This window comes from Oncorhynchus mykiss, chromosome 26 (genome assembly GCF_057628025.1).
Source record: "Oncorhynchus mykiss isolate SJ-2025 chromosome 26, ASM5762802v1, whole genome shotgun sequence".
In the NCBI taxonomy this organism is placed as follows: domain Eukaryota; kingdom Metazoa; phylum Chordata; class Actinopteri; order Salmoniformes; family Salmonidae; genus Oncorhynchus; species Oncorhynchus mykiss.
In genome coordinates, this window is record NC_143047.1 from 16,113,718 (window position 1) to 16,140,720 (window position 27,003).

The following is a 27,003-nucleotide window of genomic DNA, read 5'->3' on the forward strand; positions in this document are numbered from 1 at the left end:
GATAAGCAAAAATATATAACTTAGTCAATTTTAGAATCAGGCTGTAACGTAACAAAAAGTGGAAAAAGTCAAGGGGTTTGAAAACTTTCCGAATGCACTGTATAAGGTGGAGCCACTGTATTTTCCCATTGGTCACAAATATGACCTCTAAGATGTTGTATAAATACCGCAAGCATCATGGACTCAATGTATTAATTGTTTTTTTTTTTCTCTCACTATTGTGACTGATGGGATTAAATGGGTTAAGGAAGGGAGCGAGGGGGGGGGGGGGGAGCAACTTGGGAATTGTAGTTTTGGTAATACAAAAAAGACTGTAAAATCACCAGGAATTAAGCTCAAATTAGTTTAATTTAGAAAACCCGTTCCCATGTATTCCCACGAATAAAAAAAGAGACGAGATCGTGTGTCAATGTAATCAAGGTAGAAAATGATTGTTCTTTTCAAATACAATCTCTTTTTGGGCTTTGTTGGGCTCAATTTGCAATGTTCAAATTATTCTAATGATGTTCCGGCTTACCGACCATCCGCTCTGAAAACAATCTGGCGGCTGGATCTAGTTTCCTACCCCTGGTGTAGGAGAAAGGAATAGGTTAGAGAGCTCATACAATTTTATTTAACCTTTATTTTGACAGGGCGTCATGCTGAGACCAAGGTCTCTTTCTCAGGTGAGCCCTGCAAACACATCAAAAACATCAATACACATCAAAATACAATATACTTAAGCAAGAAAGCACGAGGGGGTGTGGTATATGGCCATTATACCACGGCTAAGGGCTGTTCTCATGCACAACGCAAAGCAGAGTGCCTGGATACAGCCCTTAATCGTGGTATATTGGCCACATACCACAAACCTCCGAGGTGCCTTATTGCTATTATAAACTGGTTACCAATGTAATTAGAGCAGTAAAAAGAAATGTTTTGTCATACGGTCTGATATACCAAGGCTTTCAGACAATCAGCATTCTGGGCTTGAACCACCCAGTTTATAAAAATCAATAATAGACATCAAAAACATTAATATAGAGTACACTATACACATCAATAATACACATCAATAATACGCATCAACGCACTAAAAGCAAAACAAAATCATATAAAACAAACACAATCTTCAGTTAAAAGGTCCTGTCAGCCTTTTGAATTGCCCTAGAGGCACCAATTCATCCAGCTTTAGAGAGCCTTGGAGATCATTCCACAAGGCAGGTGCAGAGAAAATAAAATCAGATTTGACCTAACTCAGTGTAGATGGAAGGGATCTATCTCCCTGAGGCCGGGTCTGATGTCTCATACGTCTATAAATGAACAATGAAGTAAGGTACGGTGGAAATGTATGCAGGGGGGTTTACTTTCTGACACAGAATGCAGTGATGTGTACTGAACCTATCATCTGTAATAAAAAGTAGTGCGCTATGATAAACTGCGTCCAATGTCTTCAATACAGTGGCAGCTGCATTCATGTAGACAATATCCCCATAGTCCATAACCGGTATGCATGTCGACTGGATCATTTGTTTTCTGCTATTTAATGAAAGACAATCAAGCCACGGACAAACAGTAGCCTGCACTCATAGAATAAAGGTTTCCAAATGGGTTTTTAAGCTGTCCCCATAGGAGAACCCTTTTTCCAGGCCTGAACCTGGTTGGTGGTTCTACCTAGAACCAAAAAAGGGTTCTTCAAAGGGATCTCCTATGGGGTCAGCCAAAGAATCCTTTTAGGTTCTAGATAGCACCTTTTTTTCTTGGAGTATAGCTGTGGACAAGTTGAGCAACTTTTTGTGTCTTGCCGTAAGAGCTATTGTCATTAGCCTGGACCTGGTTGGTGGTTTTAATCTGAAGGAGGTTAAAGTCCCCTCTCTTCCTCTCCTCAGAGAAACTTCTTAAAGCTCTTAATTTGGCCCCGAGGTACCCCTTCAAAATGCTAGCTGCTTGATCATATATTTTCACATCTTGTAAAAAATACAATTTGGAAACAAATATAATATATATATATATAATATTGAATACTGAATAGTGCATTGGGGAAATGTATTTATTTATTGTACTTTTATGATAACCAACTAGCTGTTACAGTCTTGTCCCATCGCTGCAACTCCCGTACGGTCTCGGGAGAGGCGAAGGTCCAGAGCCACGCGTCCTCCAAAACACGACCCGCCAAGCCGCACTGCTCACTTAACCCGGATGATGCTGGGTCAATTGTGTGCCGCCTTATGGGTCTCCCAGTCGCGGTCGGCTGCGACACAGCCCGGGATCGAACCCGGACCTGTAATGATGCCTCTAGCACTGCGATGTTAGACCTTAGACCGCTGCGCCACTCGGGATGCTGCATTGGGGAAATCTGAATATTCTTTAACACTTGTAATTCTTTGTCATAGCTATGTAAATGGTTAGAATATCCAAACGTCCCTGAGGCCCCCCCCCGGTTATGAAAATAGCCAATTACAAGAGTGAAGCTACCATATCACAGGCATGCCGAGAATATGAGTTACACCACTGTAGAAGACACAGATAACATGCCTCTGTAGAGTCCAGAAACACTCAAATGTCTAGGAGTCACCCCGTCAGCATCACTTATCCTCCTTCACAGGCTGTCTCACAGTCACTGGCTGCTGGATTAACTTCTGCTTCTGCTGCCATTGACTGCTCTGCTCTCACAGCCCTGAATTCAATTACATCTGGACTACCTCGACAAGACAATGGCACGAAAGTCCTGAATTGAAATGTCATGGCGCACGTAGAGCTCTCCTTTAACACAGAACATTCAGATCACATCAGAAGTGTAGCCAGTGTTATATGCTCCTTTATTTTCTGTTGCCTTGTAGAGGGCTCTGAATGAGGGTGTCAGGGTGCAGATGTTCAAGGCTTCAATGAACACTGTGTCTACCTTACTCATATGGAAGGCACGGATGGAGAGAGGGAGTCACAGAAGAGGGGGAGACAGAAATGTTTAGAAATTACAATTAAGTGGCTGACATCTCTTTTGGGAAATCAATTATGCATGTTTTATTTGGTAAAGATTTGCATCCAGGAGGAGAGAGTGAGTAGAGAGGTACAGGAGGCTACTGGGGAGAGATCGACAGAGACATACTCTTAAAAAAAAAAGGGTTCCGAGGCTGTCCCCATGGGAGAACCCTTTTTGGTTCTAGATAGCACCTAAGAGTGCAGAGAGACAGAGAGAGAGTGATAGGAGGGAGAAAGTGAAACAGCGAGAGCACAGTATGACCATATGGAGAGAGAGAGAGAGCGAGAGAGAAGGTAGAGAGTGGGTAGAGAGAGATGAGAGAGTGAGGGAGGGATTGTGCAGTAAAACAGCATCAAGGGCTCTAAATCCCTTTCTCTCATGGGAGCTGAGTGTTGGATTGAAATGACTGACACATACGGACAGCAGAGGTTTACGGTTAGAAAGTGGATGCCCTGGAGAACTGATTAGCTTCTCAGTACTGACAATGATTGGATTTGTCTAAGTAGCAGAAGAGGAGCAAGGTTTCTTTTGTTAGTGAACTGATGGCTATGAGGATATAACATCATTTCCTGTCACACTGGGTGTTATCAGCCACATCACTTCAAGAGAGATCCATCCCCTAGTGGCGAGTGCCCTAGTCCACTATGTCTCTCTCTCTCTGGAGCCCAGGGGAGGAGACAGACGGTGGCTGTGGCTATGCGGTCGCCACGCTCTTAGCAAAAAGGGTTACAAAGGGGTTCTTTGGCTGTCCCCATAGGAGAACCCTTCCCAAAACTGTTCTACCTGGAACCAAAAATGGTTCTTCAAAGGGTTCTCCAATGGCGACAGCTGAAGAACCCTTTTAGGTTCTAGATAACACATTTTTCTCTAAGAATGTATGTGCTAGTGATTCACAACACAAACAGGGAATTATCTTCAAAGACACTTTTTTTCACTTGGCTAATGCCCTTTCATGCTGAGGGGAATCAAATTGTGTTGCATTACAAAGCCAATAACAAATGGATGAATTCCGCAGTGACAGTGTTTTATGGGAATACAGGAGGTTAGAAGACAACTGGAAAACCTAAATCCTTGTCGTCATTGAAACGGAGCAAATGTCTGTGATAAATCTGATGCTTCCCAGTTCCCACAGAGAGATGTCAACAGGGCATAGACAGACTGAAGTGGACCAAAATGCAGCATGGTGGTTATTCATGTTCTTTCATTTATAAAGACACTATACATGAAATAACTAACAAAACAATAAATGTGCGAAAACCTAAAACAGCCCTGTCTGGTGCAAAACACAGAGACACGAACAATCACCCACCAAACACTCAAAGAATATGGCTGCCTAAATATGGTTCCCATCAGAGACAACGATAAACACCTGCCTCTGACTGAGAACCACTCCCGACAGCCATAGACTTACCTAGAAAACCCCAGCCGCACAACTAGACTAGACTCCCGGCCGCACAACTAAACCCATAGGGGAGGGTCCGGGTGGGCGTCTGTCCACGGTGGCGGCTCTGGCTCGGGACGTGGACCCCACTCAAACAAAGTCTTAGTCCATTTGCCTTGCGTCCTTAGATAGGCGACCCTCGCCGCCGACCTTGGCCTAGTAGTCCTCAGCAAGGGCCCCACTGGACTGAGGGGTAGCTCGGCACTGAGGGGTAGCTCGGCACTGAGGGGTAGCTCGGCACTGAGGGGTAGCTCGGCACTGAGGGGTAGCTCAGGCAGGTTAATGGTTCTGGCAGATCCTGGCAGTTCTGGCAGATCCTGGCTGACTGGCAGTTCTGGCAGATCCTGGCGGATCCTGGCTGACTGGCGGATCTGGAAGATCCTGGCTGACTGGCGGCTCTGGCTGCTCCATGCAGACTGGCAGCTCTGGTGGCTCCATGCAGACTGGCGGCTCCATGCAGACTGGCAGCTCTGGCGGCTCCATGCAGACTGGCAGCTCCATGCAGACTGGCAGCTCTTGCGGCTCCATGCAGACTGGCAGCTCTGGCGGCTCCTTGCAGACTGGCAGCTCCATGCAGACTGGCAGCTCCATGCAGACTGGCAGCTCCATGCAGACTGGCAGCTCCATGCAGACTGGCAGCTCCATGCAGACTGGCAGCTCTGAACAGGCGGGAGACTCCGGCAGCGCTGTAGAGGTGGAAGACTCTGACTGCGCTGAACAGGCGGGAGACTCCGGCAGCGCTGGAGAGGAAGAAGGCTCTGGCAGCGCTGGACAGGCGAGGCGCACTGTAGGCCTGGTGCGTGGTGCTGGCGGTACTGGGCCGAGAACACGCACAGGAAGCCTGGTGCGGGGAGCTGCCACCGGAGGACTGGTGTGTGGAGGTGGCACAGGATGGACCGGACCGTGAAGGCGTACTGGAGATCTTGAGAGCAGGGCTGGCACAGGACGTGTAAGGCTAGGGAGATGCACAGGAGGCCTAGTGCGTGAGGCTGGCACAATCTTCACCAGCCGACTAACACGCACCTCAGGACGAGTATGGAGCACTGACCCAGGTGCCATCAAATCCGACACGCTCCGTCAGGGGGAATTCCGTACCTAAAGCACCAACACAGCAACTCCCTCATAACTCTCTCCTCCAATTTCCCCATTAACTCCTTCACAGTCTCTGCTTCGCTCACCTCCAACACCGGCTCTGGTTCTGGTCTCCTCCTTGGCTCCTCACGATAAACAGGGGGAGTTGGCTCAGGTCTGACTCCTGACTCTGCCACACTCTCCCTGAGCCCCCCCCCCCAATAAATTTTTGGGGCTGACTCTCGGGCTTCCGTCCGCGCCGCCGTGCTTGTCTTTCCAACTCCATTCTCCTATAACCCTTTTCGCACTGCTCCAGCGAATCCCAGGCGGGCTCCGGCACTCTCCCTGGGTCGACCGCCCACCTGTCCATCTCCTCCCAAGTCGTATACTCCAGACTTCGTAGCACCTGCTGCCGCTGCCTGTCACCACGCCGCTTGGTCCTGTTGTGGTGGGTGATTCTGTAACGGTTTTCTTCATCTGAAGAAGAAGTGGACCAAAATGCAGCATGGTGGTTATTCATGTTCTTTCATTTATAAAGACACTATACATGAAATAACTAACAAAACAATAAATGTGCGAAAACCTAAAACAGCCCTGTCTGGTGCAAAACACAGAGACAGGAACAATCACCCACCAAACACTCAAAGAATATGGCTGCCTAAATATGGTTCCCAATCAGAGACAACGATAAACACCTGCCTCCAGACAGCCATAGACTTACCTAGAAAACCCCACTAAGCCACAATCCCAATACGTACGAAAAAACCCCAAGTCAAAACACACCACATAATGAACCCATGTCACACCCTGGCCTGACCAAAATAATAAAGAAAACACAAAATACTAAGACCAGGGCGTGACACAGACAGGTTTCAGAGAAAGACAGACAGGTTACACAGACAGACAGGTTACAGAGAAAGACAGACAGACAGACAGGCAGACAGGTTACAGAGAAAGACAGACAGAAAGGTTACAAAGAAAGACAGACAGAAAGGTTACAAAGAAAGACTGACAGGCAGGTTACAGAGAAAGACAGACAGGCAGTTTACAGAGAAAGACAGACAGAAAGGTTACAAAGAAAGACTGACAGGCAGGTTACAGAGAAAGACAGACAGGCAGTTTACAGAGAAAGACAGACAGAAAGGTTACAAAAAAAGACAGACAGGCAGTTTACAGAGAAAGACAGACAGAAATGTTACAGAGAAAGACAGACAGGCAGGTTACAGAGAAAGACAGACAGGTTACAGAGAAAGACAGACAGGTTGTAATCTTCAGGAGTACCACAGGAGTACTTTCTCATTGTGTTGGACAGGATTGGACAGGAGGACTTTCTCATTGTGTTGGACAGGATTGGATAGGAGGACTTTCTCATTGTGTTGGACAGGATTGGACAGGAGGACTTTCTCATTGTGTTGGACAGGATTGGACAGGAGGACTTTCTCATTGTGTTGGACAGGATTGGACAGGAGGACTTTCTCATTGTGTTGGACAGGATTGGACAGGAGGACTTTCTCATTCTGTTGGACAGGATTGGACAGGAGGACTTTCTCATTGTGTTGGACAGGATTGGACAGGAGGACTTTCTCATTGTGTTGGACAGGATTGGACAGGAGGACTTTCTCATTGTGTTGGACAGGATTGGACAGGAGGACTTTCTCATTCTGTTGGACAGGATTGGACAGGAGGACTTTCTCATTGTGTTGGACAGGATTGGACAGGAGGACTTTCTCATTGTGTTGGACAGGATTGGACAGGAGGACTAGTTCTCTGAAGAAGAGGAAGATTGTGACATTCTGGTTCATCATCAGATCAGGAAATGTTCAAATTTATACCAAGAGATTTCATTTGAATAGACTTCCTGATAAGAGATAGATTCCATGCTTAGCTCATGGCAGGGCTTAGAATTCATCTCTCAGATGCCCTGGGAATGAATATCTTCATGTTTTTTCTGCATCTCTTTCTTCTTTTGAAGTTCTATAATTTAGTTTTCCAGATTAGCGTTTTTTTCATAGATTTTTCAAGGCACAGCATTATGAATGCTGCCATTTTATTTATGAATGATGCATTATAAGAGTATAACCAGGATTAAAGGAATATGATCCCCAGTTCTGACCATGTTGTTTTAAGGTCCTTTATCAGGTGCATTTAGTGTCTATATCTGAGTGTGGTTTGCTCTCAAACTCCACCTTTCACTTTCAGCTACATCATCCTAATTCAGACGCTCGACCCTTGAACTCCTGTGTCTGTTGTAGCGTCGTGTGTGTGGGTGTGCACATCTGTGTGTGTACATGAGTATTTGTTTAGGTGTACATATTATGTGCATGCATGTGTGTGTGTGTGTGTGTGTGTGTGTGCATCCGTATATGTGTGTGTGTGTATGCCTTTGAACGTGATCACGGGATGCAACACGTTAAAAAGCCACCGCGGCTCCTGCTCCTCCGCCTGCCACCATTTTGGAGGTGACTGGTCACGGTCGACCGCTCGGCATCGTCCGCATGCACAGGCTCACACTCGGCTCCAGACTGTCCTTCATTCTGTAGAGGAGAGGAGGGCGAGGAGATGGAGGAGGAGAAATGTGATTCGGAAGGCAGGCTCGGGAGCCTCTGGCTAGATCCAGACGGACAGAGACTTGTCTACATCTGAGGATGAGGTGAAAGACAGAAGTGAAAACTGAGCGGAGGTCAGAATTATAGACCTTCCTTATAAAGACATCAGTTAGAAAGGAGAGTGTTGAAAAGGAGAGCAGAGAGGGGATTGAAAAGGCAGATATAGAGAGAGAGACGCAGAGAGAGAGACACAGACAGACAGACAGACAGACAGACAGACAGACAGACATGCAGTTGTTGCTCTTCCATGAAGCGAGAGCGAGCATTACTTCATTAGCTGGCTCCCTCCCGTTTTCTGCCTTGACGTGTGTATGTGTTTTTGTGTGTGTGTGCGTCAGCAGTGACAGCAGTGAGCCTGTTGTGCACTGTGCGCTCACGTTGAGTGACCTGCTCCCTCCGACTGGCCAGGCCCTGGTTGCCTCCTTAATGGCACCCTATTCCCTATTTAGTGCACTACCTTTGACCAGGACCAGGGCACTATAGGGAATAGGGTGCCATTTTGTAAGCAGCACTAATGTTTCTCTTCAGGCACTGCTGCGGGCACCTCATCACAGGGGTCTGATTCTCAGGGAGCCAGTCACTACCCACTGTCATTAGTGATGTCTCCCTGGAGGTAACAGGTTTCTCTCTCCTGGAGAGGGGGAGGGAGGGTGAGAGGTGGGATAGAGGGAGATAGCGGGAGTGTGTGGTTGAGGTCAGTGGCTGGAGGTAACAGGGTGCCATTTTGTAAGCAGCACTAATGTTTCTCTTCAGGCACTGCTGCGGGCACCTCATCACAGGGGTCTGATTCTCAGGGAGCCAGTCACTACCCACTGTCATTAGTGATGTCTCCCTGGAGGTAACAGGTTTCTCTCTCCTGGAGAGGGGGAGGGAGGGTGAGAGGTGGGATGGAGGGAGATAGCGGGAGTGTGTGGTTGAGGTCAGTGGCTGGAGGTAACAGGTTTCTCTCTCTCCTGGAGAGGGGGAGGGAGGGTGAGAGGTGGGATGGAGGGAGATAGCGGGAGTGTGTGGTTGAGGTCAGTGGCTGGAGGTAACAGGTTTCTCTCCGGGAGACAGTTGGAAGGAGAGAGGGAGTGTGTGGTTATCATGAGGTCTGTGGCCACCGAGTGCCGTATGTTAGTGTGTATTATTTCTGCACAGCCTCTCCTCTCTGATTTGTAATTCATTCCGACACGGGGCTGACGCAGGGCTATCTATGTTTTAGGAGAACATCTCAGAGGATGAAATGGCTGTCCACTCTGACTGTACATTCAGCTTGGGGAAAGAGACACGTAAGGTTACCCCCCCCCCCCCCCCCCCCATCTGTTGTAACAGTATTATGCCTGTATGAAGCGTATCAGGGTTGATCAAAGTGTAACCTAGGCTTAACAGTAGAATATAGTGACTTTCCATTCAGCCTGGGCTTAGTGTAGTGAAGGTCTGTGATGCTCCTCTACCTGCTGCTGTTTCTTATTTCTGTGTGCTTTGATCTCTCTCCTGGTGCAAGTGAATCGGCCCAGAGAGATCTCATCCTCCTCACACACACGTCCTCACTGTAAAACCAGCCCCCTCTCCTCCTCTTTTTGGGGGGTTGAATCATGCGATAGTAGATTTTAGCTCAGGTGCCACAGGGATTTTGTTGTTACCAATTGTAACACCTTACATAGATACATAGGCACACACAGGGAGGGAAAATCACATGAATGTGTGTACAACACACACACACACACACACACAGACACACACACACACACACACACACACACACACACACCATCAGCCAGCATCTTGTATTGACGTTTTTGTAATTCATGTCATTGCTCTGTTGTTCCATTGTTTGAACTGCTCTCTCTCTCTCTCTCTCTCTCTCTCTCCGGTTCTCTCTTCCTCTGTTTGCAGACAGTGGTTCTGGAGGCGTGCTCTGAATGCTGTCTCTCTCTCCGGTTCTCTCTTCCTCTGTTTGCAGACAGTGGTTCTGGAGGCATGCTCTGAATGCTCTCTCTCTCTCTCTCCGGTTCTCTCTTCCTCTGTTTGCAGACAGTGGTTCTGGAGGCGTGCTCTGAATGCTGTCTCTCTCTCCGGTTCTCTCTTCCTCTGTTTGCAGACAGTGGTTCTGGAGGCGTGCTCTGAATGCTGTCTCTCTCTCCGGTTCTCTCTTCCTCTGTTTGCAGACAGTGGTTCTGGAGGAGTGCTCTGAATGCTGTCTCTCTCTCCGGTTCTCTCTTCCTCTGTTTGCAGACAGTGGTTCTGGAGGCGTGCTCTGAATGCTCTCTCTCTCTCTCCGGTTCTCTCTTCCTCTGTTAGCAGACAGTGGTTCTGGAGGCGTGCTCTGAATGCTCTCTCTCTCTCTCTCCGGTTCTCTCTTCCTCTGTTTGCAGACAGTGGTTCTGGAGGCGTGCTCTGAATGCTGTCTCTCTCTCCGGTTCTCTCTTCCTCTGTTTGCAGACAGTGGTTCTGGAGGCGTGCTCTGAATGCTGTCTCTCTCTCCGGTTCTCTCTTCCTCTGTTTGCAGACAGTGGTTCTGGAGGCGTGCTCTGAATGCTCTCTCTCTCTCTCCGGTTCTCTCTTCCTCTGTTTGCAGACAGTGGTTCTGGAGGAGTGCTCTGAATGCTGTCTCTCTCCGGTTCTCTCTTCCTCTGTTTGCAGACAGTGGTTTTGGAGGCGTGCTCTGAATGCTGTCTCTCTCCGGTTCTCTCTTCCTCTGTTTGCAGACAGTGGTTCTGGAGGAGTGCTCTGAATGCTGTCTCTCTCCGGTTCTCTCTTCCTCTGTTTGCAGACAGTGGTTTTGGAGGCGTGCTCTGAATGCTGTCTCTCTCCGGTTCTCTCTTCCTCTGTTTGCAGACAGTGGTTCTGGAGGAGTGCTCTGAATGCTCTCTCTCTCTCTCTCCGGTTCTCTCTTCTTCTGTTAGCAGACAGTGGTTCTGGAGGCGTGCTCTGAATGCTCTCTCTCTCTCTCCGGTACTCTCTTCCTCTGTTTGCAGACAGTGGTTTTGGAGGCGTGCTCTGAATGCTGTCTCTCTCTCCGGTTCTCTCTTCCTCTGTTTGCAGACAGTGGTTCTGGAGGCGTGCTCTGAATGCTGTCTCTCTCCGGTTCTCTCTTCCTCTGTTTGCAGACAGTGGTTTTGGAGGCGTGCTCTGAATGCTGTCTCTCTCTCCGGTTCTCTCTTCCTCTGTTTGCAGACAGTGGTTCTGGAGGCGTGCTCTGAATGCTGTCTCTCTCCGGTTCTCTCTTCCTCTGTTTGCAGACAGTGGTTTTGGAGGCGTGCTCTGAATGCTGTCTCTCTCTCCGGTTCTCTCTTCCTCTGTTTGCAGACAGTGGTTTTGGAGGCGTGCTCTGAATGCTGTCTCTCTCCGGTTCTCTCTTCCTCTGTTTGCAGACAGTGGTTTTGGAGGCGTGCTCTGAATGCTCTCTCTCTCTCCGGTTCTCTCTTCCTCTGTTTGCAGACAGTGGTTCTGGAGGCGTGCTCTGAATGCTGTCTCTCTCTCCGGTTCTCTCTTCCTCTGTTTGCAGACAGTGGTTCTGGAGGCGTGCTCTGAATGCTGTCTCTCTCTCTGGTTCTCTCTTCCTCTGTTAGCAGACAGTGGTTCTGGTGGCGTGCTCTGAATGCTGTCTCTCTCCGGTTCTCTCTTCCTCTGTTTGCAGACAGTGGTTTTGGTGGCGTGCTCTGAATGCTGTCTCTCTCTCCAGTTCTCTCTTCCTCTGTTAGCAGACAGTGGTTCTGGAGGCGTGCTCTGAATGCTGTCTCTCTCCGGTTCTCTCTTCCTCTGTTTGCAGACAGTGGTTTTGGAGGCGTGCTCTGAATACAGTCTCATCCCAGCTCCCTCAGTGGATTCTTTCATTCATACTGTTGTGAATCTCATATTAAGAAACTTTCTTTCTCTCTCTTTCTTTTCCTTCCACCCGCCATCTTTTCTTCCCCCCTCTGCTCTGTTCATCCACCTCAGAAGTCGATGCACTGAGAAAGGAAACCCGAACGAAGCCGGTGTCTGTGACTAAATGGAGCTATCCCAATGTCTTTCTGTGTGTGGTCTGAATGACACTCACCTTATCTGTGTCCCCGTAGTAACTCTGCTAATTACCCAACTGTGATTACTCCCACTACCCCGCCCGCGCCACATCTTGTGCCACAAATAGACCTGTGTCACCTCTATACCCCCCGCCCGATTAACAAGGTCTCAACTGTCTCTGCTGAGTTGGCTCATGACCCTGTGGTGTTTGGTGGTCCACATGTGATTGTTCTGTGTGTGTGCGTACGTGCGTGCGTAGGAGGTTCCTGTGTGATTTCCCCCTTCAATCTTCTCCCTTTTCTCATCAATGGATTCTGCTTGCAATCAGATACAGTACAGTACTTAGGGAAATGTGTTCCCAATCAGTGCCTCTCCCCATCGTTTTCTCTCTCTCTCTCTCTCTCTCTCTCTCTCTCTCTCTCCCCCCCCTCTCTCTCTCTCTCTCTCTCTCTCTCTCTCTCTCTCTCTCTCTGTCTCTCTCTCTGTCTCTCTCTCTCTCTCCCCCCCCTCTCTCTCTCTCTCTCTCTCTCTATCCACTGATTCCTCCTCTGAGCTGCCAGCCAGTGCATATTCAGAATGGAAATATACCGTATTATAAACATCTGCTATTTTCTGCTTTTCTTTTGTGTGGGGAAAAATGTACAAGCAGTCTTGTGTGCTGTGTGTATATCTGATGTGTTGTATGGAGGGCTTGACCTCTAAGCCTTTAGTAACCTGTAGGGTATGACTTAGTCACAGTGCTGTGGGGGCGGTGACCTTGGACTGACCTTATTGTGTTTCATCTCTCTCTCTCTCCCTGGCCGGCAGTACAAACAGGTGGAGCAGTACATGTCCTTCCACAAGCTGCCGGCTGATATGAGGCAGAGGATCCATGACTACTACGAGCATCGCTACCAAGGCAAGATGTTTGACGAGGAGAGCATCCTGGGAGAACTCAACGAGCCACTCAGAGAGGTGGGAGAGGGCTGGGGGTTGTGTGTGGGTGTTAAAATAGAATACGTATTAATCGCAAAGGGAAATTGTTGTGTGGGTCGTGATTTTGAAGTGCCATAACTGCTGATAATCACTCTTTCAACGTTGGGATGAATTATTCTCTGAGCACTTTCTGTCTCTCTGAGGGGCTGTAAACTAAAGCATCCATCTTCCTCTGTGTGTGCGTGTGCGTGTGTGAATGTGTGTTCCTGTTTGCAGGAAATCGTTAACTTTAACTGTCGAAAGCTGGTGGCTTCCATGCCACTGTTTGCCAACGCGGACCCCAACTTTGTGACCTCCATGCTGACCAAGCTGCGCTTCGAGGTGTTCCAGCCCGGAGACTACATCATCAGAGAGGGCACCATCGGCAAGAAGATGTACTTCATCCAGCACGGAGTGGTCAGCGTTCTCACCAAGGGCAACAAGGAAACCAAGCTGTTAGACGGATCCTACTTCGGGGGTAAGATGAAGAGTGTACCAGGGCAGAAGAAAGGTCACACACACACATTGTGCTGCAGAGCTTAAACCCTCTTCAGCTTTAATATTCATAATGGTGGCCTGGAAAAAGACAACAGCACAAATTAGCTTCTTAAGAGGTCAGCCTAGGTCTGCTTTCAGGCACACTGCACAACTGCATGAGTGTAAATGGAATTTCTGCTCTGTTCTTGTCTCTCACGAGCTGGCCCTGATAACAGGGTTGTCTAAAGCATTACTCATTATTCTGCCTGTCATTCTGCAGGGTGCCTGCTGATTTGATATGTTTTATGTGAGGCTGTTTACTCTTCCAATGATCAATATGAGCTGTATTTTATAAAGAAGAACATAGTTGACATATACAGTGGGGCAAAAAAGTATTTAGTCAGCCACCAATTGTGCAAGTTCTCCCATTTAAAAAGATGAGAGAGGCCTGTAATTTTCATCATAGGTACACTTCAACTATGACAGACAAAATGAGAAAAAAAATCCAGAGAATCACATTGTAGGATTTTTTATGAATTATTTGCAAATTATGGTGGAAAATAAGTATTTGGTCAATAACAAAAGTTTATCTCAATACTTTGTTATATACCCTTTGTTGGCAATGACAGAGGTCAAACGTTTTCTGTAAGTCTTCACAAGGTTTTCACACACTGTTGCTGGTATTTTGGCCCATTCCTCCATGCAGATCTCCTCTAGAGCAGGGATGTTTTGGGGCTGTTGCTGGGCAACACAGACTTTCAACTCCCTCCAAAGATTTTCTATGGGGTTGAGATCTGGAGACTGTCTAGGCCGCTCCAGGACCTTGAAATGCTTCTTACGAAGCCACTCCTTCTTTGCCCGGGCGGTGTGTTTGGGATCATTGTCATGCTGAAAGACCCAGCCACGTTTCATCTTCAATGCCCTTGCTGATGGAAGGAGGTTTTCACTCAAAATCTCACGATACATGGCCCCATTCATTCTTTCCTTTACACGGATCCGTCGTCCTGGTCCCTTTGCAGAAAAACAGCCCCAAAGCATGATGTTTCCACCCCCATGCTTCACAGTAGGTATGGTGTTCTTTGGATGCAACTCAGCATTCTTTGTCCTCCAAACACGATGAGTTGAGTTTCTACCAAAAACTTCTATTTTGGTTTCATCTGACCATATGACATTCTCCCAATCTTCTTCTGGATCATCCAAATGCTCTCTTGCAAACTTCAGACGGGCCTGGACATGTACTGGCTTAAGCAGGGGGACACGTTTGGCACTGCAGGATTTGAGTCCCTGGCGGTGTAGTGTGTTACTGATGGTAAGTATTGTTACTTTGGTCCCAGCTCTCTGCAGGTCATTCACTAGGTCCCTCCGTGTGGTTCTGGGATTTTTGCTCACCGTTCTTGTGATCATTTTGACCCCACGGGGTGAGATCTTGCGTGGAGCCCCAGATCGAGGGAGATTATCAGTGGTCTTGTATGTCTTCCATTTCCTAATAATTGCTCCCACAGTTGATTTCTTCAAACCACGCTGCTTACCTAGTGCAGATTCAGTCTTCCCAGCCTGGTGCAGGTCTACAATTTTATTTCTGGTGTCCTTTGACGGCTCTTTGGTCTTGGCCATAGTGGAGTTTGGAGTGTGACTGTTTGAGGTTGTGGACAGGTCTTTTATACTGATAGCAAGTTCAAACAGGTGTCATTAATACAGGTAACAAGTGGGGGACAGAGGAGCCTCTTAAAGAAGAAGTTACAGGTCTGTGAGAGACAGAAATCTTGCTTGTTTGTAGGTGACCAAATACTTATTTTCCACCATAATTTGCAAATAAATTCATTAAAAATCCTACAATGTGATCTTCTGCATTTTTTTTTCTCATTTGTCATAGTTGAAGTGTACCTATGAGGAAAATTACAGGCCTCTCTCATCTTTTTAAGTGGGAGAACTTGCACAATTGGTGGCTGACTAAATACTTTTTTGTCCCACTGTACAGGGGTTGGAGCTGAAATTATTTTCCAATCGTTTCATTCTGAACAGAACCACTATTTTTTTTGTTCAGTTCCACTGTTCCGACCAGAACAATAAAGTTCAGAACTGGTTGGAACTCCAGAAAAGTACTTTTTTAAAATGATTTATTATACTGGGCATCTTGTTATGACATGCATTATCTGAATTAGGTCCACAGAATTATACCTGGGAGGAGCGGCTTCAATGGAGGAACTTTTAATGTCCTTTGAGCTAGCTGGCTAACAAGCCTGTGTGTGCAGAATGGCACTAGAATTAAAAACATGTCTTACATTTTTGTAGTTAATAAATCCTATGCGATAACTAGGCCTATAGTATCCTTAACTACTAGCATTGAAAAAGTCAGTGGTGTAAAGTACTTAGGTAAAAAATCATTTTAGGTTCTACTTAAGTCGTTTTTTGTTGATATCTGTTCTTTACTCTTTATATTTTTGACAACTTTTACTTTTATTTCACTACATTCCGAAAAGAAAATTATGTATTTTTTTACTCCATACAGTTTCCCCGACACCCAAAAGTACTTGTTACATTTTGAATGCTTAGCAGGACAGGAAAATTGTCCAATTCACCAACTTATAAAGAGATCATCCCTGGACATCATTTACTTGAGTCTATTAAAGTATCTTTACTTTTACTCAAGTTTGACAAATCAGGCACTTTTTCCACCACTGGAAAAAGTGAATCCATTCTTCTCTAGCTAAAGAAATGGGCGGCAGGTAGCATAGCGGTTAAGAGCGTTGAGTAACTAACCAGTAACTAAAATGTTGCTGGTCAAATTCCCCGAGCCAACTAGGTGAAAAATCTGTCAAAGTGCCCTTGAACAAGGCACTTAACCCTAATTGCTCCTGAATGACTAAACTGAATGACTAAACTGTCAACTGTAAAACTGTGATAAATATCTCTCCCTATCTTCTGAATCCCTCTTGTAACATCAGTACAGTACTATGGTTCTGAGGGGGGAGGGGCCGGTAGCACACATACTGGCAAAGATTTTCAGCTTGCAGGCAGACACTCAAATACGTTTCTGAGTTACAGAGTGAGGGATTTGCATAGGAACTTTGTAGATGTTTTTTTCATAGAAATAGCACTATTAACCAGTTCCAACCCCTGATATACAGTGTAGGGTTTATGATAAAATACCACTATTAACCAGTTCCAACCCCTGATATACAGTGTAGGGTTTATGGTAAAATACCACTATTAACCAGTTCCAACCCCTGATATACAGTGTACGGTTTATGGTAAAATACCACTATTAACCAGTTCCAACCCCTGATATACAGTGTAGGGTTTATGGTAAAATACCACTATTAACCAGTTCCAACCCCTGATATACAGTGTACGGTTTATGATAAAATACCACTATTAACCAGTTCCAACCCCTGATATACAGTGTAGGGTTTATGATAAAATACCACTATTAACCAGTTCCAACCCCTGATATACAGTGTAGGGTTTATGGTAAAATAGCACTATTAACCAGTTCCAACCCCTGATATACAGTGTACGGTTTATGGTAAAATACCACTATTAACCAGTTCCAACCCCTGATATACAGTGTAGGGTTTATGGTAAAATACCACTATTAACCAGTTCCAACCCCTGATATACAGTGTACGGTTTATGGTAAAATACTTGTCAAAAGGTAAATAAGGCTAAAATGCTTTCAGGCTTTTCAGTCCTGCATTTCCAAGGTTTTACAGAAAAATCACGTGCTATTTGTTCTTTCCACCAACAGGGTCAGATAGCTCTTCTTATGGTGTCAGGGAGTGTATGACACGTGAATGACTTAGCTCTAGCCAGTCCTCTTACCAAATACCAATTCATTTGGACAGTGACAGTGACAGTGTATCATTGACAAGACACTGTTTAAGTAATGAGAAACCGCAGTGAAGCATTTAACAGCACATGACCTGCCTGCCGAAGTTTAATTACGTCGCTCCCTGCTCTGGACCGTCTCCGTGCCCTCTCCCTGGGGGGCGCCGCAAATAATAGAGAGATGGGAAGCAATCTATCTCTGCCTGTGTGTGTGTGTGTGTGTGTGTGTGTGTGTGTGTGTGTGTGTGTGTGTGTGTGTGTGTGTGTGTGTGTGTGTGTGTGTGTGTGTGTCGTGTGTGTGTGTATGCCAGGATGAATCAACATTTCAGCCTGCCTGGTGTGTCTCCCTGGGTGAGGGAGGAGTGGAGCATCATCTTTCTTTGTTGTTGATTTCCCTCTATTTAAACATTTATTTTGACTTACGCCTGAATTGCATGGATCAACACGAAGCACCACTGCCACTGCAAATGCACCGTTTTTGGAACGGAACTGGTTGCCTCGCATTAAATATTTAAGCCCTGGATCTGCAATTATTTCCCCCAAACGCGTTAGATGCGCTGGGCTTTGCAGGTTTTGACTCCATTATCCGGCAGCTATTCCTAGCATCCAGGACCAGACTGGCTGCTCCAGGGGGAGGCAAGGCCGACCAACCCAAGCCCACCATGCAGCCATAGGGAGTTTGTTACCAAACATGAGTTAGTCATTCATGAAATGAATTGATGTAAGAGGAACACCAGGGATATGTCACTTCTCCCTCTCTCTCTCTCTCTCTCTCTCTCTCTCTCTCTCTCTCTCTCTCTCTCTCTCTCTCTCTCTCCCTCTCTCCCTCTCTCCCTCTCTCCCTCTCTCTCCCTCCCTCCCTCTCCCTCTCTCCCCCCTCTCTCTCTCTCTCTCGCTCCCTCTCTCTCCCTCTTGCTCCTTCTCCCTCCCTTTCTCTCCCTCTCTCTCCCTCCCTCTCGCTCGCTCCCTCTCTCTCTCTCTCTCTCTCTCTCTCTCTCTCTCTCCCTCTCTCCCTCTCTCCCTCTCTCCCTCTCTCTCCCTCCCTCCCTCTCCCTCTCTCCCCCCTCTCTCTCTCTCTCTCGCTCCCTCTCTCTCCCTCTTGCTCCTTCTCCCTCCCTTTCTCTCCCTCTCTCTCCCTCCCTCTCGCTCGCTCCCTCTCTCTCTCTCTCTCGCTCCCTCTCTCTCCCTCTTGCTCCTTCTCCCTCCCTTTCTCTCCCTCTCTCTCCCTCCCTCTCGCTCGCTCCCTCTCTCTCTCTCTCTCTCTCTCTCTCTCTCTCTCTCTCTCTCCCTCTCTCTCCCTCTCTCTCCCTCTCCCTCCCTCTCCATCTCGCTCCCTCTCGCTCCTTCTCCCTCCATCTCTCTCCCCCTCTCTCCCTCTCTCAGCCCTACCAAACAGGAATGAGAGAAAGTGAGCATTTCCAAGAAACAAACACCAAGGGGCAGAGGGGGGTGGACACTCTGAATGTGCGCATTTTCTGTATTGATGACTATACTGTAGATGTATGTGTGTAAGATCATTAATGTCCTGTACAGTACATGCTTGTCATCAGTAACAGTATGCATTAATACAGTGCCTTGCGAAAGTATTCGGCCCCCTTGAACTTTGCGACCTTTTGCCACATTTCAGGCTTCAAACATAAAGATATAAAACTGTATTTTTTTGTGAAGAATCAACAACAAGTGGGACACAATCATGAAGTGGAACGACATTTATTGGATATTTCAAACGTTTTTAACAAATCAAAAACTGAAAAATTGGGTGTGCAAAATTATTCAGCCCCCTTAAATTAATACTTTGTAGCGCCACCTTTTGCTGCGATTACAGCTGTAAGTCGCTTGGGGTATGTCTCTATCAGTTTTGCACATCGAGAGACTGAAATTTTTTCCCATTCCTCCTTGCAAAACAGCTCGAGCTCAGTGAGGTTGGATGGAGAGCATTTGTGAACAGCAGTTTTCAGTTCTTTCCACAGATTCTCGATTGGATTCAGGTCTGGACTTTGACTTGGCCATTCTAACACCTGGATATGTTTATTTTTGAACCATTCCATTGTAGATTTTGCTTTATGTTTTGGATCATTGTCTTGTTGGAAGACAAATCTCCGTCCCAGTCTCAGGTCTTTTGCAGACTCCATCAGGTTTTCTTCCAGAATGGTCCTGTTTTTGGCTCCATCCATCTTCCCATCAATTTTAACCATCTTCCCTGTCCCTGCTGAAGAAAAGCAGGCCCAAACCATGATGCTGCCACCACCATGTTTGACAGTGGGGATGGTGTGTTCAGGGTGATGAGCTGTGTTGCTTTTACGCCAAACATAACGTTTTGCATTGTTGCCAAAAAGTTAAATTTGTTCAATTTTGTTTGGTGTGTCTCCCAGGTGGCTTGTGGCAAACTTTAAACAACACTTTTTATGGATATCTTTAAGAAATGGCTTTCTTCTTGCCACTCTTCCATAAAGGCCAGATTTGTGCAATATACGACTGATTGTTGTCCTATGGACAGAGTCTCCCACCTCAGCTGTAGATCTCTGCAGTTCATCCAGAGTGATCATGGGCCTCTTGGCTGCATCTCTGATCAGTCTTCTCCTTGTATGAGCTGAAAGTTTAGAGGGACGGCCAGGTCTTGGTAGATTTGCAGTGGTCTGATACTCCTTCCATTTCAATATTATCGCTTGCACAGTGCTCCTTGGGATGTTTAAAGCTTGGGAAATCTTTTTGTATCCAAATCCGGCTTTAAACTTCTTCACAACAGTATCTCGGACCTGCCTGGTGTGTTCCTTGTTCTTCATGATGCTCTATGCGCTTTTAACGGACCTCTGAGACTATCACAGTGCAGGTACATTTATACGGAGACTTGATTACACAAAGGTGGATTGTATTTATCATCATTAGTCATTTAGGTCAACATTGGATCATTCAGAGATCCTCACTGAACTTCTGGAGAGAGTTTGCTGCACTGAAAGTAAAGGGGCTGAATAATTTTGCACGCCCAATTTTTCAGTTTTTGAATTGTTAAAAAAGTTTGAAATATCCAATAAATGTCGTTCCACTTCATGATTGTGTCCCACTTGTTGTTGATTATTCACAAAAAAATACAGTTTTATATATTTATGTTTGAAGCCTGAAATGTGGCAAAAGGTCGCAAAGTTCAAGGGGGCCGAATACTTTCGCATGGCACTGTATATGCTCAGTAGTCTGCTCCTGTTAACTAACTGTAGGATCAGCTTTCTCTGGAGAGCCTAATATGGGGATTGCGTGTGGCATGTTGTGGATTCGAGTGCTGGGCAGAAATATAGCAATCCAGGGGAGGTGGACATATAATGTGACTGCAGTATTCAAGCCAAAGGACACATGGAGCATAGCCAGGCCCACTCACTGGTCTCTCCTCTGGGCTCACACACACACACACACACCACCCCGCCACTGTGGGGCTGCATTCAGACTCTCCTATCTGGACAGCATCTAGAAGACCCCCTCCCTCCCCAGACTGGGCGTGTTACTGTGTTAGTATAGGTCATCCTTGTGTAATTACTGTGTGACTGGTTGAACTGCAGCTCTCCTGGACAGTTACATCAGTAGAGTGACCCGTGGCTGGAGAAGTCCATCAGACCCTGGTGCTTATCAAGAGGCAACTTTGATCACTTTTCCTTCAAGTGAGCTGTGGCGGGGTTGAGGGAGGGGGCGGGGGCGGTGGAGGAGGAAAGAATCAACTGTACCGACTGAAATCTCTCGTGTCATCTTGTGCCTGGACTGAGCTCAGGCTAGTCCTCTCTGAGCCAGCTCCTCTTAATCTCTAGACTCTTAAAGTCCAGGCTGCAAAGAAGAGCTTTCTGGTACCCAGGCTTCTGCTCTGAGCCCTGTCTCTGCCTATGTCTCTATTCCTGTCTCAGTCCCTGTCTCTGCCTATGTCTCTATTCCTGTCTCAGTCCCTGTCTCTGCCTATGTCTCTATTCCTGTCTCAGTCCCTGTCTCTGCCTAAGTCTCTATTCCTGTCTCAGTCCCTGTCTTTGCCTCTGTCCCGATTCCTGTCCCTGTCTCAGTCCGTGTCTCTGTCCTTGTCTCAGTCCCTGTCTCTTGTCCCTGTCTCAGTCCGTGTCTCCTGTCTCTGTCCCTGTCTCTGTCCCTTGTCTCTGTCCCTGTCTCAGTTCGTGTCTCTGTCCCTGTCCTTATCTCAGTCCCTGTCTCTGTGGAGAAGCAGACTGTAGAGCTGCCAAATGGCTGCCCTGACTGAGTGAGTCATTGAAGAGGGTTGGCAGTGGAGTCGCAGGTAATCCTCTCGCCCCCTTAACCCGTTTTAACACAGCCTCACCACTCCTCCTAGAGAAGGTGGAACAGGGAAGGGAAAAGTGTCAGGAACAGAGTGAATCTATTCTGTAAGACTGTATTATAGTCACTGAGCTACACGGTTAACTTTTGTATTAAGCCCCATGCAGCATCAAACAGATATAACAGCAACAGTGTATAAGTACTGCTGTTAGCATTGGAGGAAGAAGGAGAGAGAAGTGACATGACACCAGCTATGGTGATGGCTAAACCAGACACTCCCCGACCCCTCTCCTCATCATAGGCCAGTGTGTATTTCCCTATGCTAATGCTGGGAGGGAGCGAGCGAGCGCAGTGTGTCATGGGGAATCAGGCTGCCCGGTGCCGATGTTTCAAAGGTTAGAGAGTGTCCTCTCAGAGGGCCTGTGGGCTGCCAGGGGCGATGGAGATGGGAGCTGACAGGAGAGAACCAGAGTCCAGGTGAGGCTCCCCAGACCAGGCCGGAGGACACTGATACCTCACCATGGGAGACCCAGCTCATACACACACATAAACGAACACACACACATACACAGACACAGAGTCTTCCCAAGACCAACCCCAATCATTTCCCAGTAACTTCCCAAACCCTTCCAATGTGAGCCAGCCAGTTATGTGTGTTGTGTAACCAAGGTCATACTGTACAACAGCAAATCAAATTAAGAGAGTCCGTGCAACAAAGGAAGATACAAAACATAATAAAGGGATCAATGTAAATAGTCTGGGTAGCTATTTGATCAACTGTTCAGCAGTCTTATGGCTTGGGAGTAGAAGCTGTTCAGGATCACTTGCCGAACGGTAGCAGAGAGAACAGTCTATGACTTGGGTGGCTGGAGTCTTTGACCATTTTTAGGGCCTTACTCTGCCTGGTATAGAGGTCCTGGATGGCAGGAAGCTTGAGTCCACCTGGCTGTGCTGCTGCTCCAGTTTCAACTGTTCTGCCTTATTATTATTCGACCATGCTGATCATTTATGAACATTTGAACATCTTGGCCATGTTCTGTTATAATCTCCACCCGGCACAGCCAGAAGAGGACTGGCCATCCCACATATGCTCTCTCTAATTCTCTCTTTCTTTCTCTCTCTCGGAGGACCTGAGCCCTAGGACCATGCCCCAGGAATACCTGACATGATGACTCCTTGCTGTCCCCAGTCCACCTGACTGTGCTGCTGCTCCAGTTTCAACTATTCTGCCTTATTATTATTCGACCATGCTGGTCATTTATGAACATTTGAACATCTTGACCATGTTTTGTTATAATCTCCACCTGGCACAGCCAGAAGAGGACTGGCCACCCCACATAGCCTGGTTCCTCTCTAGGTTTCTTCCTAGGTTTTGGCCTTTCTAGGGAGTTTTTCCTAGCCACCGTGCTTCTTCACCTGCATTGCTTGCTGTTTGGGGTTTTAGGCTGGGTTTCTGTACAGCACTTTGAGATATCAGCTGATGTACGAAGGGCTATATAAAATAAATTTGATTGATTGATTGATTGACCCCAGTGATGTATTGGGCCGTACGCACTTCCCTCTGTAGCACCTTGTGGTTGGATGCCAAGCAGTTGCCAGCGGTGATGCTGCCAGTCAAGATGCTCTCAATGGTGCTGCTGTATAACATTTTGAGGATCTAAGGGCCCATGCCAAATCTTTTCGGTGTTCTTAGTGGGAAGAGATGTTGTCGTGCCCCTCTTTACAGCTGTGTTTGTGTGTTTGGACCATGATAGGTCCTTAGTGATGTGGACACCGAGGAACTTGAAGCTCTTGAACCGCACCACTACAGCCCCATCGATGCAGTCCGCAATAAGTTCCTTTGTTTTGCCCACATTGAGGGAGAGGTTGTTGTCCTGGCGCCACACTGCCAGGTCCATGACCTCCTCCCTATAGGTCTCATAGTCGTCGGTGATCCACCACCGTCGTGTCGTCGGCACACTTAAAGACGGTGTTGGAGTCATGCACAGCATCCTTCCTGTTTCTCCCATTTCACATCCGATTTGAATTGGAGCAATTCCATTTACACTCTAAGCACACAGTGTAGTAGACAGTTGTTACTGTATGCGGTTCACTCCAATTATGAAATCAATTTTCTTCCTTGAAGTTGCTGTACAAGTGTTCCAGCACGATTACCAAAAAGAGCAGGAAACACGCCACTAAATCATATACACAGACCTGGGCAAAGTAAGCCTGTTCAGTGGTTTCATGCAGGATTTTTGTACTATTGCGTCAGACTGTAAAAGTGAGTCAGCATAGAGATTAAACCATTCATACATCATTTGACTGTTAATGATGACCTACCAAGAGGGCTTTGTGCTTGAGCAGGATAGAACAGAGGTCACAGTGCCTTTAGATGCACCATCGAATAAATGTTAGTTTCATAGCCGACGTAGGCTGCCAGCAAAATCAATTAGTCAATTACAATTAATGCTTCAGGACTTTCACGGTACAGCAGAGCAGCAATGTTTAAACACAGAAAGAACCACATGAGGATGTTTGCCTTTAAAGTCAATAGCTTGTATTAGCAATAACACCTATGGATAGGGAGCGACACATTTCCTCAAATAAACTCAGCAAAAAAATAAATGTCCTCTCACTGTCAACTGCGTTTATTTTCAGCAAACTTAACATGTGTAAATATTTGTATGAACATAACAAGATTCAACAACTGAGACATAAACTGAACAAGTTCCACGGACATGTGACTAACAGAAATTGAATAATATGTCCCTGAACAAAGCGGGGGTCAAAATCAAAAGTAACAGTCAGTGTCTGGTGTGGCCACCAGCTGCATTAAGTACTGCGGTGCATCTCCTCCTCATGGACTGCACTAGATTTGCCAGTTCTTGCTGTGAGATATTGCCCCACTCTTCCACCAAGGCACCTGCAAGTTCCCGGACATTTCTGGGGGGAATGGCCCTAGCCCTCACCCTCCGATCCAACAGGTCCCAGACGTGCTCAATGGGATTGAGATCCGGGCTCTTTGCTGGCCATGGCAGAACACTGACATTCCTGTCTTTCAGGATATCACACACAGAACGAGCAGTATGGCTGGTGGCATTGTCATGCTGGAGGGTCATGTCAGGATGAGCCTGCAGGAAGGGTACCACATGAGGGAGGAGAATGTCCTCCCTGTAACGCACAGCGTTGAGATTGCCTGCAATGACAATAAGCTCAGTCCGATGATGCTGTGACACACCGCCCCAGACCATGACGGACCCTCCACCTCCAAATCGATCCCGTTCTAGAGTACAGGCCTCGGTGTAACGCCCATTCCTTCGACGATAAACGCAAATCCGACCATCACCCCTGGTGAGACAAAACCACGACTCGTCAGTGAAGAGCACTTTTTGCCAGTCCTGTCTGGTCCAGCGATGGTGGGTTTGTGCCCATAGGCAACCTTGTTGCCGGTGATGTCTGGTGAGGACCTGCCTTACAACAGGCCTACAAGCCCTCAGTCCAGCCTCTCTCAGCTTATTTGTACAGTCTGAGCACTGATGGAGGGATTGTGCGTTCCTGGTGTAACTCGAGCAGTTGTTGTTGCCATCCTGTACCTGTCCCGCAAGTGTGATGTTCGGATGTACCGATCCTGTGCAGGTGTTGTTACACGTGATCTGCCACTACGAGGACGATCAGCTGTCCGTCCTGTCTCCCTGTAGAACTGTCTTAGTCGTCTCACAGTACGGACATTGCAATTTATTTCCCTGGCCACATCTGCAGTCCTCATGCCTCCTTGCAGCATGCCTAAGGCACATTCACACAGATGAGCAGGGACCCTAAGTTTTCTAAGTTTTCATAACTGTGACCTTAATTGCCTACCGTCTGTAAGCTGTTAGTGTCTTAACGACCGTTCCCCAGGTGCATGTTCATTAATTGTTTATGGTTCATTGAACAAGCATGGGAAACAGTGTTTAAACCCTTTACAGATCTGTGAAGTTATTTGGATTTTTACGAAAGACAGGTTCCTGAAAAAGGGACTTTTTTTGTTGTTGCTGAGTTTATGACTAGGCGTCCATGTATAATGACTCATCTTTAGTTCTGACATGGATCCAACTCAGTGTTCCTCTGTCAGGGTCGCAGGGTTTGTCCCTCCATTCATCCCTGGTTCTCCAGGATTGAGTGTTAATCTCTCATTGTTTAGCTTTGAGCTCTAGCTGCTACTCATTGCTACATGCTGGGTTTTCTACAGTAAAAGTTCAGGTACCAGTGCTAAGAGTCTGGGCTTTACATCCTCTTCTCTTAAGACAGGCAGATAAGGCCGGAAGAAAGGCTCTGCAGCTCAGTGTCTCATCTCAGCAGTGCTGGTTTCAGCCAGAAAGCCACGAGGCAAAAGGATTTAATACAGCCAGGCAGGGCAGGACGCTCCTCTCCAGAGGGGATTTACTCGGAGCAGAGCAGGCCTGCAGAAAACAGACCCCCAACACAGGCCCGAGCCAGAGCTGACCTGGGAGCACACACAAACACACAAATGGGGTTACCCAGCAGCACAACTCCCCCTCACACACACACACACACACACACACAGGATGAGCTGCACATGTTGTTTTTCATTAGGGCAGACATGGTCAGGGACAAGGAGGCTTTGGCTGGCTGGGTATCTGGCTGCACTAGAGAGAAGGCAGAAGCCCTCATCCTCTCTATCCCGCAATGCACTGTACAATACACAGAGAGGCAGTATGAGAGGGGAGAGCGAGAGAGAAAAACAGATTAGTGAGAAGTGAGATTCAAAGTGATATGATGGAAGAGGGATTCCTAGTAAATGTTACATAGGGAGCAGGAGAAAGGAAGTTCATTTTGCACCAACTGAGAATTGAAAAGGAGAGTGTGGCGTTGGAAAAGGCTTTTTCTGAGAAAGACTAAGTGTTATCGTGGGATTGGGACTGAGAGTTGGAGAGTAGATGAAAGTGAGAGTAGATGAAAGTGAGACTTGGAGAGTGGCCCACAAGTGGGATGTGTGTGGTTGTGACAGAAAAGCACATGGCAAGCATACTGTAAATTCACACACACTCACACACAAACAACACACACGTCCGCGGCAGGCACACGGCATAGGGGTGCTGTTGGTGTCAGAGCTCCACTGCACGGCTGCCTGCTAAGTGGAACATTATTCTCCTGATCTGGCATGACAGAGGAGGTCTAGCAGACCTCTAAGCTTTGAAAATGGCATTTAGTGCTCCAGCTGTGGATTACAGAAAATTCTAATTTGTAATGCTAAAAAGGAGAGGAAAAAAACAGTTCAACACAGAATCCCTGGTCCTGGAGGGCCGCAGGCACTTCATGTTTTTCACCTGGAAGACCAAGTGTGTTGAATTTAGGCATTCACTGAATTGATCAATTAGCTCAGTTGGTCAGGTGTGGTGCCTAGTTGGAACCTGCGGCCCTCCAGGAACACGGTTGCC

The 27,003-nt window shown here is 47.0% G+C and overlaps 1 protein-coding gene across 1 annotated transcript in view; it reads left to right on the top strand.

The window, feature by feature from the left end:
* Positions 1-27,003, top strand: part of LOC110506093 (potassium/sodium hyperpolarization-activated cyclic nucleotide-gated channel 4-like) — an 84,366-nt gene that overhangs the window by 51,857 nt on the left and 5,506 nt on the right. The window contains exons 5-6 of the mRNA XM_090222248.1: positions 12,872-13,018; positions 13,256-13,496. Coding sequence (XP_090078374.1) covers positions 12,872-13,018; positions 13,256-13,496 — 388 coding nt within the window. The remainder of the gene's footprint in view (positions 1-12,871; positions 13,019-13,255; positions 13,497-27,003) is intronic.